The 21,980-nt window shown below is 40.5% G+C and overlaps 1 protein-coding gene across 1 annotated transcript in view; it reads left to right on the top strand.

Moving 5' to 3' along the window:
* Positions 1–5,993, top strand: part of STAM (signal transducing adaptor molecule) — a 34,536-nt gene extending 28,543 nt beyond the window's left edge. The window contains exons 13-14 of the mRNA XM_015282001.4: positions 311–486; positions 1,240–5,993. Of these exons, the coding sequence (XP_015137487.1) occupies positions 311–486; positions 1,240–1,489 (426 nt within the window). The 3' untranslated portion in view covers positions 1,490–5,993. The remainder of the gene's footprint in view (positions 1–310; positions 487–1,239) is intronic.
* Positions 5,994–21,980: the final 15,987 nt, after the last annotated feature.

Below are 21,980 nucleotides of genomic sequence, written 5' to 3'. Positions count from 1 at the left end.
CAGTATTGTCATTCAGTGGTGGTGGTTCTAGTTAGCATGAGTGATGGTCATTGAAATAAAACGTGGACTACAAGCTGTCCAGTAGACTGTCTGGCCTTTTTGGTACCGCAGTGTGAGGACAGCAGTGTAAATAGTGTCCTTTGAGAATCTAGTGACTTTTTCATACTGCAATATCTGATGGAAGACAATTGGCTGGGTTTTATCTGCAGGTAAAATATTCGGGAGAATGTCCTTACATTCTTCAGTCAGATTTTAACTACCAAAATTTTGCTTTATTTTATTCTTACTATTCCTTTATTTAACTTTCTAGGTTTATCCAGGGCAACCTCAAGGTAACGCATATTTGGTGGCAGGGAGTGCACAGATGGGCCACATTCAAGGCTATAATCTTCCTCCCGAACAACTCTCTTCTCTCAGCCAAGGCACAGTTACTCCATCTGCCAGCTCAGTACTACCTGGTCAGCCTGCACAAACGTCTTACACAAAGTAATTTTATGTATTTTCCTATTTAAGCATAAATCAGTTTAAATATAAAAGACCACAGATGATATTTAAAGGAGAAAAATTGTCTTTTAGAAGTGTAATTTTAATTGCAACTGAAGTCTACTTCAATTAGTAGCAATTAGTAGCACTGCTTTTTATTGGTGATGTGTGTTTTGTCAGAATTTCTGACAAACTTCAAACATTTCTGTGTGTGGGTATGCATGTGTAGATATTTATATATATATATACACACACACACACACATATATAAAGATTATATATAGTGATGAAAATCATCTGCTGCTCTGTCTTGTGTTATTTCTGAGAAGGTGTATATCACATCGTATAGCTTCAAATATCATGGGAAGAATTCTGCTCATTTTGAGAATGAAGTGCATGGGCTTAGAATACTCAGTAAAACTTACACAGCTTCCTCATATAAGGAGGCTACAAGTGGCTGTTACGGTAAGGAACAGAAAACGAATGAAGTTCCATACTGCACATTTAAAATATAATATACATTCAGTCTAATTCAAGATCTACTGTATGTGGTGTGTTTAAGTCTGAGGAGTGTGTTTTAATTGGGGTATTTATTGTCTACAACTTTAAATATGCAGCTGTTCAGACCAGGAGGTAGCTTTTTCTGTGTGTTTATATAGCACAGTTAAAGAAGCAATAAAAGTTATGTTAATAACTTTCTGTTTGTAAAATGTTTTTGAACTGACTTGTAAGTTTTCACTTTCTTTTATTTTTCAGCGCAATGGTTGGCTCTGTTGCTGGAAATACTTACTCTAACCAGGCTTCGGTGTATAGTCCACCACCTGCTGCTGTTGATGTTGCTGCTTATCAGAATGCTGGAACTAATATGTCCCAGGTGCCAAACTATAACTTAGCATCTACACCTCTGCCACAGACAGCAGGCAGCCAACAAGCACCTCCACAGCAACCACAGCCTCCACCTCCTCAACAGCCCCAGCATAGCTATTCACAGAAGGCTCTGCTATAGGATCCGGGACTTCTGATTCCTAATCTTCTTTAACCTCTGCTAAAGGCAGTTGACAATGCTTTGAGTTTCTTCCTTTAATCTCTTAAACTTTGTTTATCTTCAGCTTAATAAGAATCTATCTTGGTGAACAAGTTCAATTTGCACTGACTTTTTAGGATTTTTTTTTTTTTTAATTTTGCAGAGGAATGGATATATCTAGGACACTTAATTCCTTTTAAAACGGCTAAAAATTGGTACAAGATTATTTATGTCTGGTAAAATTGGCTAGTCTGTGAAAACTCAACACTTGCAAACTGTTGTGGCATATATGTTATGTACATATAGTGTGTGATTGCAGTAGTGGCCATTACGTATAGCTGTGGTGATCATGTGAATATATTTAACACAATGTTAAAAAATAATTTACATAACTGTTTTATTTTAATCATGAACTGACAACCATGTTTCATAGTTTTATCTAGTTTTATGACAGATGTGATGTCTTTTTCCAATACAGGACAAGTGGTAATTCTGCATATCATGGTTACACTTACAGACTAAGGTCTATACATGAATTCCAAACTTATCAGAGTCTAGGTTTCATTACTTCCTGAATTGAAGACAACTGTGTCATGACTATTAGATGGCTTTATCTACCAAAGCAAACTAGGTAGCTAGAAAATGATCTGGGGGATGAGAACAACAAATTGTGATTCTGCTTCACATACAATTAATAACCTAAAACTACTATTCAGAGGCTGCTAAATATATCACGGGACCATGAACAGATCAGGATCTTGCATTTTGTCATGAGATGCACATAATTTATTTTTTCCGAGTTGGTTTTTTATAATGACAATGAGAACTGTATTCTATGTGTGTTGGTAGAGAGTACACCAAAGACAGAGAAATTGAGTTGGAGGAGAAATGGTGGAGTTTTAAACTGGAACGCGCAACGTGAATAACACAACGTCATTCAAGTCTTCTTAATTAGAGAATTAGTGGAGAATTATGGACATTTAAATCACTTTGCTGAACAACCTTCAGGGCTTTATTTGATCTCTTGTGGCCTTGCTTAGCAGTTTGTTCTATTTACTGTTTTTACACAAACACTTCTGCCTTAAACATCTGTTAATTTTTCAATTTCCAGTTGTTCTACTGGTTAAGTTTATTAGTCCTTCTGTAGTATGAATAGAAAAGGCCTCTTAATTTTGTTGGCTTTCACATTACTTTGAATTTTCTTCTGCAGCAACATGCATTAGCCTATTTGGAGCCCTTGCATTTCTCAGAAACGTAACCGGGTGGCTTTTTGAGGCATCGTATTTTCTTTCTGCAGCTGTGGTGCTGCAAAAGGATTTTGGTAATGAAAAGCAGAATTTTGTTATGCCTGATTAGAATTTCTTGTACAAGAATTGGTGTTACTTTGCATTTGTATTTGATCTATTAATGCATTCTGGTTTCCTCTTACCTTTTCTGATGACTCTCATTCCAGATAGAGCAATACTAGGTGGCTTCAGCATCAAAGCTGTGTTTTCAGTCTCGTTAATGTGTATGCCTTTTGTGTACTGTATTTTAGCGTGATGCTTCTGGAATTAAATGTTGCAATTGTACATTACGATGTAAATTAACCTCGGTAATCCCTTATGCTCCTGCTGTAAGTGTTACCTAACAAATCTTTGTTTCACTTGTTTAATAGAGCTGGTGTTCTGCCTCTTAATCCTTTTGGATGGCTGATTTGCCTAACTTTATAGCCAGGATGGTTACAAAACACGCCCCTGGCTGATGTGTTCCAGTTGGTGATGTTGTAGCCAGGACAGCTTGTTTCGACACTAGAATGTTCATGTTTTGGTTTGGTTTCTTCTTTCTCCAGAATTCTTAAGCACACTCACAGACTGTTTGTATTTGGTTTTAGCACAAAAGTCTGTGGAATTTGGAAGGTAACACTAACAAAAAAAAAAAGGGGGGGGAGGGGAGGGGGAAGAAATTCCAAGGATTTGTATGATCAGTTTTAATGGATTGAATAGGTGGTTTTCTGTAGAAAGGATGTGTAGTGTCATTTAGATAGCGTTCTCTGCATGCTGTAGCTGTCTTACTGAAAAGCAGAGAAGCAGTATATAGAAGTGTATAATTTCTACCGGAAGTGTAAATAACCTCCTACTCCACACTTCTTATGCCCTGATTGAAGGAGGAGCTTAAAGCATTGAGATAGCCCAGTGACTTTAACAGTTTATATTCCTAATCTTTCACACATCATTTGACTTCAAAAAATGTTTTCCTTTCCAATTGGTGCCGATTTTAGGTTCAGAGTCTTAGCATCCTAATCTTTTTTCCATTTCAGATGCAGTTTTCAGACCAGGCTGATTTTGGAGCTGTATTGCTCCATGTTGTTTTGTTTCATTAACCAGGAATGGTTATTTTGTCTCCTCAAATGGTTGCATCCTTTGATCTAATGCTTTTCAGTTTCGTTTCCTCCTACCTTGCTGTGTGCTGTCGCTGCACTAATTCCTTCACTTATCCTCTAACTGGTATTCAGCAATTATATTTCAATTCACCTTTCGGTCAGTTTAGCATCATCTGCCTGAAGATGTCATTGCTGGTTTTCTCTGCTGTGACCTATTCAGTTTCCTTATTTATGCATTGTTTTGATGAAGTTCATGTATATTCTGTCTTACTATGGTATTGAACACTGAATATGGGGTGAGAGAGGGAAAGAACATGTACAGCTACTGTGTGGAAAAGCTTCTTAGCAAAGAACTTAAGTGTCAAGAAGTCAATCTGAAAGTTCAGAATCCCTGGGAATGACACATCATTCCAGTTCCAACAGAGCACCTAATTTTTGAATGTCTTGCTTCTTTACATGTAAATTGACAGTGAAAGGCTGAAGTCTTTTCACCACATTTTGTATAACCCTTTGTTGTTCAACTCTTTCATTAAGGAATACAGAAATGTTAATTAACGTCGGAAGGGGTTTTGTAGTGGCTGGTTTTCATGAACTGGAGCAAAATCTGGAAAGTGCCTTCTGTGCATTTCTCAGCTATAAACAAAATGTGTTTACCCGTGTGTATCATCTCAATTGACGTGGGCATAACAAAGATGTAAAGATTTACTGTAAAGCATCCCAGGAAGAATACTGAGGTCAGCGTGTTAAAATTTGATATGCTACACTGATGTTGTGGCAGTATAATCAGGAGTGTGCAGTTGAAGCAACAGCTGCCACATATTTACCCAGCTCTGTTTAGTAACTGTTACCCATGTAGAGGTGTGTTTAATGTCACAAGACAGAATACCGATACAGCAGTAAAACAACCGTAAAATGGAACAAGATAGAAGTACCGTGCACTTCTTAGCAGGTGTGGAGCAGCATATTGCCCTCATAGAGTGACCCTTCCGAAGTTTGGAAGGGGGACATAAAATGAATCCGAGTAACCAGAACTTCAGATAATTGTGTCAGATTGGAAATGCTTAGATAAGAGGAGATAAACCCGCTTTTAATAGCATGAACGTATTTTGCTGATCAAATCTAGGCTGCTATTAGAGTTCTCTGATTTCATCTAGATGACAGGAACATCAGATTTACACTGGAGAACTGCTTAATACCTCATTCTCCAATTAATTTTTTTAGTATTTTCTCTAATATCACCTTTATTTTTTCACTCTCATTTCAGCAGTTTCTGTGCACTCCTCACGTGTGAGGCTCTTACTTTATTCCTTGTCTGCTGGGTTTCACAGACTGAGTGGAAAAGAACGTTTCTAATTACCGTGGCTATAATGGCACTTTGAATTACGCATCTGCAGTTTCCTTTGGAGATGCACGCATCGGTTTTGAATAATAAGGGAGCATAATTTTTCCACTGAAAAATCGAGAGGAGTTTTTTCAAAAAAAGCAAAATAAAATCTACAAAAATGTCCATTGTCAGAAGGCAGGCAGAATCATTTTGTACTCTTCTATTCCATTGTAGTAAAGCCGACCAACTTCACACTACAGGTACTCCTTTTTCCTTTTCAGCTGCAATGAAGAATATTGCCTTTGTTGTGTATGCTATCCAGCACCGTACTAAAACCTTGGAAGGCCCTGAGATTTGACCTTTTTGCTTCAATATGTGAAAACACTATGTAAGCCTTGAGAAGCCTTGTTTTCTGGAGTTAGGATAGTTGTATTTAAAAACATTCCATTTGCTACTATGTATAACTGCGGATCAGTTTCCATGCTGCTACCTTAGCCAAAGGGTAGTTTTTGTTGCTCTCACCTGCATGTGCTTCTGGAAATCTGAATAATTTCTGTCTTTGTCATGAAAAAGAAAAGGAGCCTGCTGAAGTCTGTTCTGGTTGTAATAAAGTGTACACAGTAGCAAAGTGCATTTTTGGTTTGTTTTGTTTTGATGCTCCCTTTGATGTTGGCATATGTATATATTTAGATATACTGCACTGTTGTACAAGAATTGTTTTAGTAAATAACACTATTTGTAAAAACTGTTAATTGTTTTTGGTATGAATGCAAAATATTAAAGTTGGAGTATTTAGTTCATCACGTTGCAAACTCAATTCATGAATTACAGAGAAGAGCGATAAGAGAAAGGACGTGGGGATGCAGTGGGCAAGGTGCATTCTAAGTACTCTGAAGACAAACGTTCTGGTTTCTTGGGGAGTCAGGTGTTGGTTTGCTGCTGTGTTTTGCTGCTGCTGTTGCATGGTGCTCGCGTGTAGACTGTGGGCATTTTTACTTCTCAATTTCTTCACCTGTGATTAACTTGTTTCAGTTACACTCCAAGTAATGCATTACTTCTTATTACTTCTTACTTCAGTTGTGCTGCATACCCTCCCTTTTTTTTTTTTTTCTCTTTTTTGTGAGAAATACAGCATGAATATTTTAGTGTTGGTAGCAAACAAATGGAATCAGCTGCCTGTGTAGCGTAATGTATATATTTGTGTGTTGATTGGCAGTTAGTTTGCAGTTGTAGTAGAAATGCAAGTCACAGGTTGAGCCAGTGATTGAGCACCTGGTGGGAAGGCAGGGCTGGCCCAGGGGAGCTCAGGTGCATGCAATGCAGCTGAGTGACCAGAGTGGATGGAGCCGGGATCCACTCCTTTCCCAGACCTCATGTAAGGGTTGGCAGTGCAGGCAGGGGTACCTCAGAGGAGATCCCTGTGTATGTGAGGTTTTCTAAAGGTAAGCAGCTTTTTTTCCTTTGTTTCTGTGTCTATATCTGCTGCATTTGGGCTTATCCTCACTTGCTGCAGCCTGGGACTTTGCTATCCTGCTATCACTGCTGCCCTTTCCATCACATTATAGTTTTACAACAGTTACCATCAGGGACTGAATTAATTGTCAACACAGAGTAGCCCAGTACTGGGTTGTTTGATCTGTGGCTATTCTCAAATGAAGCTGTTTTGACTTATAGCACTCGTGATTTGTATTTTATCTGAGAAACGAGTCATAAGCCATTGTGAGAGAATGTGGAGAAGCTTCCACACGTGAGGGCTGTCTTGTGCTTTTTTCTTTTTACCTTCACATTGATGTTGGAGTATATACGGGCAGCATGCAATAACACAGATAATCCTATGGGGGGGAATAAAGGTACATATATATTTTATATATATATATATATATTTTGTAGACTGAGAATGTATTTAGAGTAAAATCTGTTGAGCTGACACAAAATGTAAGAAAATAACCACTAGTGATTGTACAACCTTTTATTTTGCTCTGACTTTGCTTAGCCCTCTTCAGCATAGGGTTTGAGTGCTTATGCATGCAACTTTGATTCCCACGATCAAGGTTGGTGTTTATGCCCCAGACTCCCTGCATTGCTAACAGCCGCTGTGCCAGTAGTCATGCTTTGGACCCTCTGGATAGAGCTGTTGAATTCAGCAGGGAATACATTTTGTGGTTGCTAATCCCTGCTACCAGTAAAACAGCATTCACTATCAGGAACTTTTCAGTTATCTGCCCAGCCGGTGTCTCTGCTCACCGCTTTATGGCTCGTTCACTTAATTTTTACTTAAGCTGTTTTCCCATCTTGATGTAATAATAAGCAAAGTATCTGCCCCAACTGTGACTGAAATCACACAGGGATCTATTTCTAGCCACTTGCCATGGCTCACCCCTGTATTTATGCTATTTGAGGATTATGTAGCTTTCGCAAATGAAGCGTCAGACTGTCCCAACTTACTCTGCTCTGCAACAAAGTGTGAACATCTACATCACTTGGTTCTGATGTCCCTTATAGCCATGAAAATTTCCCCAAGTGAGTCTTTGCTTTGTTCCCTGGTGACGTATTCTTGTAGCTGATACTGCAGTATTGTGGCAGAGTTCATTGAGGCCAACTCAACATCAAAAAGCATGTGGCCTCAGGAGAACAAGTAATGTATCTTGTGGTGTTTTACGTGAACGCAAAAACAGAGGTCAGGGTCATGGCTCTGTGCAGCTGTAAGAACACAGTCTGTGTCAGCTGCCGTCTCAAACAAGACATGAAAAGATTCATGTATGTGTTGTCTTACGGGCTGGGCTCTCTTGCTATGTATGTTTGTTTAGAGGGCTCTTTTTCCTCATGGTGCTACAAGAGGGGAAAAGTTAGGAATTTTTATTGTATTTTATTTTATCTTAATAGAGCCTATGAAGCTTGGTTTGTAAAATGTCTTGTACCTTCGTGGCATCATAATTTGCTGCCTGATTGTGTAGATAATAGCACTCAGGTAGAGTTTGCCATTAGTAACTCTTAACACTTCTACTCACTTAACTGTAAAGTAGATTATTTCCATTTAGTAATTTATCTTAGTAAGCTGCTTCTCTATTTAACAGCCATGTTTTCTACTCTTGAGTACTACTTATCTTCAAGGTAATCAAGGCTTCCTGTAAATGCTCCCTGTCTGTGAGTCCTGCTGACCACTTCAGAGGGCAGCTCTTTGCCCTCGTTGGTCAAACCAGTTCCTGAATTTGCCTTTTCCAAGAACCAGGCTGCCTTGGATTTGTCTGTTGGTGGAGCTGAATTTGACACCAGATTTGTTGCTTGTTTATTGAAGTGAAATGCTAACTCATGGCTTGGAGCAGTGATTGAGCACCTGGTGGGAAGGCAGGGCCAGCCCAGGTGGGCTCAGGTGCATGCAATGGTCACCATCTGAGTGACCAGAAGGGATGCAGCCAGGATGGATCCACCCCTTCCCAGACCTCATTAAGGGTTGGTGGTGGAGGCAAGGGTGTCTTGCTGGAGATCCCTGCCTACCTGAGGCCTTCTGAGGGTAAGCAGCTTTTTTTCCTTTGTTTCTGTGTACACAGCTGCTGCATTTGCGCTTATCCTCACTTGCTGCTATCTAGGACTTTGATACCCTGCTATTATTGCTGTGCTTTCCATTGCATTATAGTGTTTTATGTATTTATTAAGTATAGATAGTAGGTAGCAAGCAGTTGTGAATCTGTAAACAATACTGACCTGAACAGCATTCAGTGGGACTCTGTGGTTCAGCATCAGAAGAGTCCAAGCTCTTCTGTATGTCTACATACACAAGTCTCCTGTAGATACTCAATGTGTGAACTACATATATATATATATATGTTTATATCTATAGAAATGCAGTTCCACATATATGTGTGTCTCTTAATGATTATCCCCTTCTTTCACATATTTTCTCATACTTCATTCTTACAGTAGGCATGCCCACAAACACCGATAATAATTTAAGTCATAAATTAATTTCATTTTATCAATACATACGTATATATTGATATACCTTGGCATTTCCATTCTGTTGATTGTCTCTTCAAAATATTATGGGTGTTCTGTGTGGCCTTTAAGTTGTTCTTTGAAATAGGGACAGTCCTACTCTTTCGTCTGTAAAGTGTACCCTCACTGGTTCAGTCACACAGCTTCAGTAACTGGGCTTCCTATGTTTGAAGATTCCAGAGCCCTGAGCAACGTGGTATAGTGCCTGCTGTAGTGGTTGGCAGTCCTGTGTATGGCAGGGTGGGGCTGGAACTAGAAGGTCTTTGAGGCCCCTCCCAACCCAGAACATTCTATGATTCTCTACCATTCCTTTAGCCTACAGTGTGTTTTTCACATAACACCTTGCCGTTTATTTTGGATCATCATTTTGTGACCCTCAGAGCTAACTGTGTTATTTTTGGTTCATCAGTGGTGAAGTTTCACAAATGGCCAGATCTCAATGCAGGAAAATAGTGTCTTTATTCATGGGGGCTTAAGTTTACTTCTACATTGATTAATGATATAATCTGATAGTTCCATCCTATTTGCTATTCTTATCCATTATGGTGTTCAGGAAGGCAGTTACTTGAGTATGCGTGGCAAGTCAATCATGAACTTGTATGTGGGCTCGCTATACATCATGTGCTGCTTTTAGGAATTTAGTAATGCTCATATAATCCCAAGGATGATTCCAGCTTTCATTTCATCTGGGCCACATGCGTGGTGGTTTTGAGGTGCTGTTCTGCACACCAGCGTGTTGCTCTTGGCTCCATGTGATGGATGGGGGCATGGAGCTAGGAGAATATTGATTGTTAATAGTGTAAAAGCAGGCTGCTCCTACCCTGCTGTTGTCACAGGATGTCTAGATATTTTCCAAGTGTTGAATTACGTCTTCCACAGTGAGAGCATGTCCATCAAGGCCTGGAGCACGGGCCTGATGAGGAGCGGCTGAAGGAGCTGGGATTGTTCAGTCTGGAGAAGAGGAGGCTCAGGGGAGACCTTATTGCTCTCTATAACTACCTGAAGGGAGGTTGTAGTGAGCTGGGGGTCGGCCTCTTCTCTCGTGTGACTAGTGATAGGACTAGAGGGAATGGCTTCAAGCTGCGCCAGGGAAGGTTCAGGCTGGACATTAGGAAATACTACTTCTCTGAAAGGGTGGTCAGGCACTGGAATGGGCTTGCCCAGAGAGGTGGTGGAGTCACCGAGCCTGGTGGTGTTCAAAGAGCGTTTGGATGTTGTGTTGAGGGACATGGTTTAGCGAGAACCACTGGTGATGGGTGAATGGTTGGACTGGATGATCCTGTGGGTCTTTTCCAACCTTAGCAATTCTATGATTCTAAGACCATAGGCTGTTTCTGCAGCTTCCTGGAAAAAGAAATTACTTCAAATCCGTGACAAAATACAGCATAAAAATTCTCGAGCTGTAGGGTTGGCATTCCATAATACTATAGATTGTTCTGAAAAGTGTTTTCTTTATTGATGTGAGCATGCATTCCAAGCACTTAAAAATAGAAGTGATAATTTTTAAAGCATTATTGAATGACTGCAACTTTTGTACTATCAATAGATGAAGACTGTATGCTTTTCCAAGAATAAGCGAGCAAATAAATGCTGCTGGGAGTATTATCTGACATGTCCCGTCATCATCATTGAAACTAAGCTGCTAGGGAAATAAATAGGTCACTCCAAAAGTAATACCTCCTGTTTACTTCTGTGGAAACTACAACAGATACGAAGAGCTCAATAAAACAAATTGATAGGCAGATTTTCAACTACTGTTTTTCAACATAGTCACCAACATTTACCATTTTGAACAAATGAGTTGATCAAAATATTCTTCATTTCATGGTGTAACACCTGTGTGTTGCTGTCCAGAACATAGATTGTCTTTCATATTTCTGTCACCACTGCTGAAATGCACCACACGCCACCTCACATCCACTGCTGGGTCTCCGTAAATATTCAGCAAGCATTGATGAATGTCAGTGAATGCCATTTCCCCACTTTTGCTTCATCCACACTTCAGTGTTAGGTGCCATTCTGTCAGAATGTCCCTCTCCTGCTCTCTGTCATATGGCAACAAAATGTAATGGAATACTGGTGGGAAGGTTCAGCCTCTATCGCCATACCACCAACATCTGCTTCTGATGTTGTGAGCCAACATAATAAAAGAGGAGGCATTACTTCTGGAGCCCTCCTCCTATTTTGTTAAGAAACAGTTCTAAAGGTACCAACTGAAGTCTCATAATCAGCTCTTCATTCTTTCTCTTTTTTTTTTTCACTTGGGAGGAGGCTATTTTGTTAATTTAATTGTACCATTAGCTACAGCAGGACTTCAGCATTTAAAAGCAAATACTTGGGAAGCCATTATACTTAGGGTGCTGCCGAGGACAATACTCTGAAGGAAATACCATTCTGCCTAATGAGCCTGCTTTCCTCAGAATAGGCCTGGTAAGTGTTTCCAGTGAAACTTGAGTGAGTACATTCCGGTATTTTTATCGTGCTGTGTGCTATATGGTGTTCCTCCTCATGTTTTTTTCCATTACTTTTTGATTTTCATCAAAATGATGGTGATTTTCATGATTTTCTGGAAATAGAATTTGTATTGAGGCAACTCCCAGTCTTTTCCCTGTCTGTGTTCCGGAAGGTGCGGATCCTGATATGTGCACTGTGTGCCCCTGTGTGGGGAGGGGGCAGCAGCGGTGTGATTGCATCAACCATGAGTGGTGGAGAGCTCTGGGCTGACAGAGGTGCTGGGAAAGCTGTGGGGTTAATCTGCTGTATCCCAACTAATAGCAGAGCTGCTCCTGGTACGGTGCAGTCCCACAAACAGGCAGCAGTCAGGAAAACAGTGCTGACCCCTGATGTGTTGTTATATTCTTTGACTGTTCCACTGCCATATGAAGAAATGTGAACTCCTTGCTCCACACCAGACTGGTTCTTAGCAGCAGCCCTGCTGCACGTTCCGCTGCCATACGTTCTGTGGATTTAAGCATCTTTCTTAAAGAACAAAACAAAAAGCTCTTGCATGGTTCCCTTTAAGCCCCACAGGGTGGCTGAGGCATTGTGTATGCTTTCATAGAATTTTTAAGCCCACTTTGTGCACTGAGTTTACCAAATGATTGAGATTTCTTTAGTGTTTCTGTTTCTATCAGAAGCACGTGTCTTTGAGTTGTCCTTTGAAAAAAATACTGGTGTTAAAAACAAGGAATAGGGTGTCTCACTCCAATTTATAGGAGGGAGAGGAGATTCTTTGATATATGTATGTATACCCAGCGTGAGATTAAGAAACAATGGCTCAAATGTTGGTCTGACCAGTTTATTACAAATCTTAATCAGGGAGATGGGGAAGGGGAGGATGGATGCTATTACAAATTATGGTGATGGGGAAGGGAAGATAGGTGATAGAAAAGATAAGAAATAAAAAGCAAGGAGTCTTCATAGAAAGCAAGAGAGAGTCACCACTATAAGTCCAGCGAGGTTCATAGCAGGTCCGTTGATCACAGGAACTCATCTGGTCACTGCAAGGGATGGGAGGAAGCCAGGAAGCTCAGCAGCAAGCAGGCCTTTGGGTGTGGGGGGGGTGTTCTTCCAAAGAGGTTTTCCCCTCAGGGAATTCTCCATCAAAGATTTCTTTGGGATTCTTCTCCAAAGTCCTTAGTACAGTGAAGGCCTTTTTATTCCCCGCTTCTCTGGGTTTTTTTTCTTTTTTTCTCTCTGTTAGTGTGACATACCTGGCCCAACAGATAAGCCAGCAGGGAGTGGTGCCTTTGTTGCTGTGCACAAGCAATATCACCTTTTGCAGTGATCAGCTTCGCACCCCCGAAGAAGACTGCTTGTCCCACTTCTGCTTATCTTTACAATCATAAGCAGAGGTGCTGTGGCACGGTGACAGCCACCGCTCTCCCCCTTAGATAACTTGCAGTTGTCAGTTAGAGTCTTATCACCAGAAAGGCCTCACGAAGCAAGCTTTGAGACAAAAACAGTTTTGTCTTTCACATAGGGTAATCGGTCTTTTTGGTAACATCATACATTGGAATTGGAGCGACGTGCAGCAGGGCTCGATGAAAGGATTTAATCTTCTCTCTTTTCAGTGGTTCAGTGCCAGATCTGTGAGGCGCTGGCTTTGCTGGAATGGGGTCTGATGTGGGGTAGGGTCAGAAGAATGGGGGAGAGAATGAAAGGAAGAAGCAAATCTCCGCTTGAGGTGGGGTTCAGTCAGGAGGGAAAAAGAAAGGAGAGAAGGCTTTGTGCAAACGAATCAGCCTTTAGTAATGAGGCTTTGTTTCTGGAAGGACACGCATGCTTTTGTATATAGGGAATTCATCCACACCAACTTAAAGCAAACAGTGTTTTAAGGCTGTGTAAAAATTCAGCTCTTTTCCAAAGCTGTTAGAAGAGATATGAAGTCAGGCAGGGCTCTGAGTGAAGCCAGAGCTGCGATGTGTTGTGTCACACCCCGGACCTTACAGAAGCCTCCTGCCTTGGGTGCAGCAGTGAGGCACCTCCCCTGGGAGCAGTTTGAAACAAGCGCAAATGGAGGAACTATAGGCAAATCTTGGCTGGTGTTCTGACTCCTATGGCACGCGATATCCCGAGCACTTCAGTGTTGGGCTCCCATTGCTTATGTTTTCACTGCTTTGTCGGGGAAAAAAGTCAGCTTTTATGATTTATGAAGCGCTTTAGTCTTCTTTTCCCTATTCCTGCATGTGCTGTTTTCTGCTTTGCTCTCAGCTGTATGAGCTGAGTAAAGGAAGCATGGAATGTGTACGTGAGGCACGGTTTACTATATCCTGCTTCACTGCCTCTGTGACATTTGCTGATTTGGTTTCCTGTAAAAACTCAGATACATCACCTCACTTCTGGTCATAGATAACAGGCAGGAAGAGCTGCCAGGACTCCAAAAAAGAATGGCTCGTATAAATCCTCTCTGCAGCACCAAGCTGAAGTGAGTGTTTTTATTTTAGGAAGAAAAAAGCAAATGACATGTTTTGATACTGCAGAAGGAAGCTGTTCTCTGAAAATACAGATATCTGAAGTTGTTCGTGACTTCAGACCATTGCTCTACAGAAGTACCAGATAAGATGATCATGTCGGTATGAAATACAATGTGAGTACGAAGCTCTGGTGTCAGAGCTCCCCATCCCTCTGCCACGCAGCCACTGCCTGAGCCATCCCACGCTGGGCTGGCTGAAGGAACAAGCAGCTCCGTGCCCACTGTACAGTCAGAAACAGGCTGTGAGGGTTTCTTATAGCGAGGTGGGAATTGCAGCCATCTGATTCCAGGACTGCTAGTAGAGGTAATCTGAGTTGGGTTTATGTGCCAATAGCATGGCCAAGAATTGGTTGATGACAAACCAGGGTGTTTTGTGTTTGGACTCAGACACTACTTAAAATGACAGAGAAATATTGAAATACGAAGTCCTTTTAAAAACCTCTGGACTTGAGCACCATCTGTGAAATGGTGGAGATAGCGACATACTGAAGACGCTCTGGTCTTAACAAAAAAGAAGTACCCAAGAAGGGAGAAACTCTTCACTAACACAGAATTAGTCTTAACTCATTGTAGTAATTGTTTCCACTTGTTTTTGGTTTTTTTTCTGATTTAATTGACACAATCAATTTTGAGAGTTCACATTTAGGTTTGAACTGGCTGCCAGGTTCCACATTTTTCCGAGTTGTTGTGATGCCTCCCACTGAAACGAGGGATGAAAATAACCCATCCGTGACTGTGGGCAATCTCTTGCTTCCAGCCAAGGAACCAGGAAAGGCAAACAAATAATCCCAACCTCCCAACCCCTTCCTGTTTGGACTATTATCCCTTTCCCCTAGGCACCTTTTACCTTTGACTGGATGTTCTTTCCTTTGTGTGTGTGTGGTGGTGGTGTTTTTTTTTTTTTTAATTTGACTTACAAAAGAAATGCCTTGTCTGCCCATGAAAATATCTACAGAAGTTGGAATACAAGTCACCCCCTAACCTGGATCTGTATGAACACAGGAGGGGAAGACTCCTGGAAACAGGACTGTTGCTTTTAGTACAGGAGTACTATGTAGGAAAGAAAGGGAAAGAGTATAGAAGGCTCTTTAGCCCTTTAGTGCTGTCACTGTCCATATGAGTGAGAGCTGAGCTCCACTGAAAATGGCCATGTTCTTATGAATCTTGGTCAATCTAGCACAGATTTACAGACTGCCCAGTGAAGCTGTGGGTCCCGCCGTGGGTGAAGCATTCAAGACCAGGTTGGATGGGGACCTGGACAAGACTTAACGTTCCTTGCAGCCCAAGCTGTTCTGTGATTCTACTCAGTGCATAACATCAGTATGCCTTAAACAGATTAAATGCATATGGTGCCTGTGTTGCATGCAAAGAACCTGCAGAAAACCAGTAGTTGAGGTTAAATTCCAGGAGGGGTGGATTCTAGTCCTGTTTTCACATCAGAGTGCTGTTTTCCTGGACTTGAAATCTCTTGGCATAGCTCCCAGGAATCTGGACTGCTTCCCTTTAAATTTTGCTAAGTCAGTATTCATAAATATTCCTAAGGAAATGTCTGTTGAGTCTGTTACATGGTGGTAAAAAGCATTTCATTTAAATCTCAATATTTAATGCTTATTTTAATAGTTATTTTAATGAGAAATCAGTTGGACAAGTAACAATGAAATTGGCTGTTTTCCTTAAGCATGCAACGTATACAGCTTGGCTGTGTGGCACGAGATTTCCTGTCTTCTCATAACACCTCCTGACAGAAAAGAAAAAGGTGATTCAGCCTCTCTGTTTTTTTTGGAAAGATGTTTCTGTTGGAAGTGCTTCTCAGTGATTATAAATGTTAGGATGCTTCTGAGTCAACAACTGAAAAACTTCATTCCAGGTTTGCTGAACCATTTTCAGAAGGCAGGAGTCAGGGCTGCTGAATTTCCCAGAACTGGTGACTTCCAGTGACTTGGACTCACCCCTCCTATCTTAAACCTTGTGAGAGGAGAATAGCTCTAGCTTTTGTCTTCTCTTTATCTTTCTCCCACTAAGACCTAGCATAGGAGGTGTTGCCTCAAGAGAAGGTGGAAAGGTCTTTATCTCTTGGAGTGGCACTGCCCTGAAGCTTAGCTGCAGATGGGCAGATGGAGGAAAAAGGGAGAAGGTACATCATGGCAACCCCAGCAGCCTCCCGAGGTCTGGGTGAGGATCAATCCCCAAGGTGTCTTCTAGATAACTCCCAGCCCCATTTTCTGGTTTGTGTCTCCTCACAATAGTACTCCAGCAGTACTATCATTCCAGCCCTTCTAACCCAGCAGGTCTGCTCCTCCCATCAGACCTCCCTCATGCCAGGCAGTGCAGCCTCCTTCCCTCTACCCATCTCACAGGTCATCACACACCTCCTCAGGTCAAAATCTATAAAATTCTTTCATATCATATGCTGGAAGGTAGAATAGCTTTGAGAGCATCTCAGCCACTTCTTGGCTCATAAATTTTAGTGTATTTACTACCCAATACATGCATTCCTGCATTTGCTCCTCTAGCAAGTCAAGAAGCGTAGCAGCATTATTATTTTAAGGGTGAGGAAGCAAGGGTGGGAATGAAGTGAAACACAGTCACTGAGTTAGGCACTTCAGACTGACATTAGGGAGGACTGTATGTTTGTCAGGAATGGTGATGCTGCTGTGACAGGACACGTGCTGTGTGGATGATGTGAAATCCACAGTGGGAGGCATCCATCGCTGTACACTTGCCCAGATCTGATGCACCCTGCTGTGGCGTGTGTCATCTCATCCTGTGAACCCACCGTGACAAGCAGTTCTCAAAATTGCTCAAGCGAGTCTGAATTTGTAAACAGTTCTGGACTGATCAAAGCTGCCTTATTTATTGATGAAAAAATGCCAAATAAAAGCATTCTCAAATTTGGTCATTCCCTCTTACTGCTTAATTTCACATTTTCCTTGGGGAACTGAACTGAAATCTGATTTCTTTTTTCAAATAAAACCTTTCTGCCATGTGGGCAGTACTTTGTTGCTATAACCATTATGAATAAATATTTGTGGAGCCAATACTTACTGCTATATTGATTACTGTCATTTTTGTTTCTAAAAAAGAATATTGCCACGTTGCTCAACTACTACCCAACAATTTGCAGAACTTTAAGACTTGTCAGGGATACTCTTAATACTTACAAGATCAAATCAGTGATGATACATGGTTTTGTTCTAGATTAGATTATCGGAAGCAAAGATAAAGTAAGCAAGGAAAAAAAGAATCCCCCCAGGATAGCCTTCTCTTCAAAAAAAAAAAAAAAAAAAAAAAAATCAACCTTAATGTTTCACCTGCTGGTTACCTACTGATCCTGTAACCTGTTCAGAGATGTTTCTTCTTAAATCCAGCCTCCTGCAGATTTATTCCTGTCCTAGAGAATGATAGCACCTGAAAGACTTCTAATAGCTCAAGTCCATGGTTCATAGACTTTGTTAATATTTGGCATTAATACTGATGACGGATGTGAAGACTATCTTCTTTGAATTCAGCTGGATTTTCTTTTGTTTGTACTGTGATGTGATAAACAGAAAGGACTAACAAAGCAGCTCTATTTATTCTTTCAGCTTTCTGTACTGTCTTAACTTTTGTGTTCCATTTCTGTGAAGAGCATTTCCTGGTAAGAAAAATATCCTCATCCTTTTTGAATGTCTTTGTTCCATGTGTGAACTACCACATTTCTGCTGTGTTTCTTTTCATCCATGGTAAATAACTAGAATGGAGTGTACAATACGAAGGCAGAAACTATTATCAAAACATTATGGCATTATATTAACTTCAAGCTGTGTTCTGTTCAGCTCCTATTGAGTTCCAGATTATACTGAACTTTGACTCTTCCACTGCATGTAGTATTATGCAGAAAGAAAACTTGTGGAGATCACTGGTGTACTTGTAAAGTTGAGAAGGGATTAAAAATGTGTGTTCAATTTGTTAATTAAAAAGTAGTTTTGCTATAAGTCTTTTAGCACTTAGGTAAATTAGAAATGGCAGTCTATAGCTTTACCAAGCATCTGAGAGAAAACATCAGAAAGAAATAAGCTGGAGAGAAGTCATCAGCAGATTGCACTGCAGAACTTCTAGACATCGGTGTCTTCATGCTGAAAGGCCTCTCAGTGCATGTGGGAGAAAAATCTTTGGTATGTTTGCATTCTGTTTAAATGAGATGAGTAGATAGAATATGGCCCAATTTATGGCTATGTTCCTTCTTGATTCTAAACAGGCCGTCTTACTTTGCAGTCTTTTTACGAAATATGTATATCTTATGAAGTTTCTGGTTTTGAGATAAAAAGAAAAAAGCACGTATACACTGAAGTGATGTCTTGCTTAAGAGAAAGAGTTACTTTCAAAGTGAGTCTGTCTTGGCTGTGTTCACCAGTCTCCTACTAGGCTGATTTGAAGATGTGATCACCTTATAACTAAAGGCCTCCTACCTGTATTTTGGACAAAACTGTCCCCTCCGTGCAATCCAATGTCCAGCTGTATTTCTGACATAAAAGAATACCCTGGAAAATGAAATTGGAATTGATGAAAGTATCTGTTTAGATGTACTGAATGTTTTACAGCCATAGGTCTTAGATACTTTGCCTCTTGAGACTCCTCTATGATGATAGAAAGCAAAAAACCATCTGGAATTTCTTTCTTTGCCCTAAACATCTGGTAACTTTTGGCTGCATTTACCGTGGCTTTTAACTATGCAGGCAACACTTATTTGTAGCTGTAAGGAAACAGATATGCAAGGGTGTGGACATACCTCTTTATTTTCATAATATGGGTGAGGCATAAACCAAACTTGACATGTTAGGAATCATGAGAGTATAAATACATTCCCAGTAGCCATGCATGTTTATGAAGCAATTATAATGTATGCAGGGAAAAGTGATATTCTTATATTCTTACTTTGTGTTAAAAGCAGAATGTTGGAATTTAAAATTTTGATATGTATGTATTTAAGACAGATACAAGTTTGAATTAGCTGTATTTAAAGTGAATATTATACATGATATTAGTGGTATTCTCAAGGGGCTTTTACTAGGTAAAGGCTGTCTGGTGACAGGTATTAAAGCCTTGATTTTACACCTCCTAAAACATTTTATTGTGTTGGTTTCAGAAATTATAGATGTCAAATTCAATTTCTGAATAACATTTCAGAAGATTACAATTTATATAAAAATTAAACGTTAATTTTGTCAATTCCTGTTTTTTCCATTGCCCAATATCTTATGTAGCTTGTTAATATTGGATAGGTGCTGGGATAACAGTGATGTTATCACAAATGTTAACGTGTAAACAGATATGCTTTTTGTTCTTAAGTATATCTTTAGTATAAGTGACAATGCAAATGTTAGCAGTGTGCAGAAAACTACTGAATGCCATCTGAGAGATGCAGAAACACACATGAAACATTAAAAAAAAAATCTTGGACGCATATGCGAAACAACAAACAGAAGAGGATTATTATATTTCAGGCCTGGATATGATTTCATTTAGACAGAACTTTCCATCTTCCTGTTGACTATCAAAAATCAAGAGCTACTGTGACTTCACGTTTTCAGGGTATTTTGCCAGGAACAGTCACCAGTTGCAAGTACTGACTGTGCCAGAACTAGAGAGGGTCAGACCTGTTTCAGAGAAATTTAGGCCTTTCTGTTCCAAATGTAAATGACAGCTGGCTTGCTACCCTCAGAGAAAGATGAAAACATATGTCTATCTAGGGCATGTTTAAGTAGTATCCTGTCATTAGTTATTTAGCAGATTGAATTATTCAATCTGGTGACTATTTGCCTACAAATCTCTATAGTCTGGGACTTTTTGCTGAATCCTTTTGTCCCCAAAGAGAGCAATTCTTTACCTTGGAGAGTATACAACATGTGTATACAAGATGTATACAATGATTCCCAAGGAGCAAGCCAGACCCAGACTTCATTGTTCAGCAATATGCTGCAGAGGATACATAGAGGCTGGGTGAATAAACTCATCCAAGTCAGCAAGGCATATATACAATTATGTGTATGTATATATGTGTGTTTATATATATATATATGTACCACTTTTGGAATGACTTTGAAGTGGCAGTACCTCCAGAGAGTGCAAGGGGCAATGAGAAAAAGGCTTTTTTGAAGAATCAGGAAAGGAAGTAATTTGCTGAGGCAACAATCGCAGGAATGACTGGAATTCCAGACTTAGCAGGAGCTCTTCTTATATCTCATTTTGGTTGGAAGGGATCTTAGGAAGTCATCTGGTATGAATCCCTCCCTGAAGCAGGACTAATTTGAAAACTGCATCATGTTGTTAAGCATCTTGTCCAGTGTAGTCCTGGGAATCTCCAAGAATGGCCTAATGTGGTCTCTTCTGTTGACTTCCACGTATAGCTCACTCCTGGCATGGCCACTGATTGTCAGATATGTATAGCTACTTACTACCATTTTTCTGCCTATTTGCATGACACGTGTTGGCACTTATGTGCAGCATTTTTTTCTTTTTCTTTTTTTAATCTAAAGACTTTAATTATATAGAGACTGAACTTTGCGTATTGTGTCCCTTCGCTGTTTACCTTTGGCCAAGAGAATACCAAGGATTCCCCAAAGTGTGGGTTATGATCTAACAAATAACATTATTCTATCAGGAAAGCAACACTGGCTCTCCATCTTGTAACTTGTTCCTTCTGGCACTGTATGCTTTCCTGGGGTTCTAGTTATTGCTGTTATTAAAATAAGCACGTAAACAGATCTTAAGGCAACTTAGGAAAATAATTTTTTCCCTCTAAAAGCATTTTTCAAATGTTGAATGCCTGAATGTTCTTAAGGTGGTAGTCTTAGAAGACAGGGCAGCTTTTCATTTTCAAGTTGTACTGTGATTATTTGAGTTAGCTATATCTCCTCAGTGGAAGCACTTGGGTCTTTTATTTGTTCAGCATAAAGGTCATTCCAAGCAGTTAGAGAATAGCAAATAGGTGCCGTCTACTGCAGCAAGAGAATTTGTATCAGTTCCAGGATGAAGTTTCCCAGGTGAGAATCCACTAACATAATGACACAGAACTCTGCTTTCCACCTCCTGTTTAGGGCCACACTCTGCCTGACCTTCATGTGCACCCACAGATGTCCCAAGAAGTTGTGAAAAGCATCCTCTTTACTCCCCTGTGTGTTGTCCACAAGGGAGGGATCAGCGTGGCTGAGTTGGCTGGCTGGCATCCCTACTTACGTTACTGAGAACCTTGTTGTGGAGTTCAAACGAGCTTGGATTTCATCTCCATTGTTTCTTCTCCTGTAATGACACTGTAAAAGTACCTGTTCACTCCGACCTGTCTCCTTCCATAATAAGCTCACATGGGTGCTTCTCTATTTTTCCACTCAGAAGTTGCAAGGAGGCTTTTGGAAACTTCTGGTACATACAAGAGAGTTTCAAGTGCCTGACAGTACAAAATGACTGCAGAGCACACATCACATACATGGGCAAGCTCAGTGCTTCTGAAATCCATCAGGCTGGGTATTGTGGTATTACAGCGCTCAGTAAATGTTACAAAACCTCTGTATATAAAACAGGAGTAAGATTGATGCTTTCCACCTGTGAACCTTTAGCCCATGTACTGATTTCAGCCTCTAAGCAATGCGGTGCCGCTGCCCACAAAACACGAAGCAGTTGGTGAGGTCCCCCTGGGCTGTAAAACCTCCACAGGCAGGCGGTGCTTTAAAGGCACCTTGTCAGAACGGTGACTTAAATTGGCACATCTTAATGGAAAGCCGGTGTACTGGTCTGGGGAAGTGACCTGCCACCTGTTCCTGTGGGGGAGGAGCGAGGGGGGCAC

Source organism: Gallus gallus, chromosome 2 (genome assembly GCF_016699485.2).
Source record: "Gallus gallus isolate bGalGal1 chromosome 2, bGalGal1.mat.broiler.GRCg7b, whole genome shotgun sequence".
Lineage (NCBI taxonomy): Eukaryota > Metazoa > Chordata > Aves > Galliformes > Phasianidae > Gallus > Gallus gallus.
Note: the sequence above shows the minus strand (reverse complement) of the source record. Positions and strands in the feature narration are given on the sequence as shown.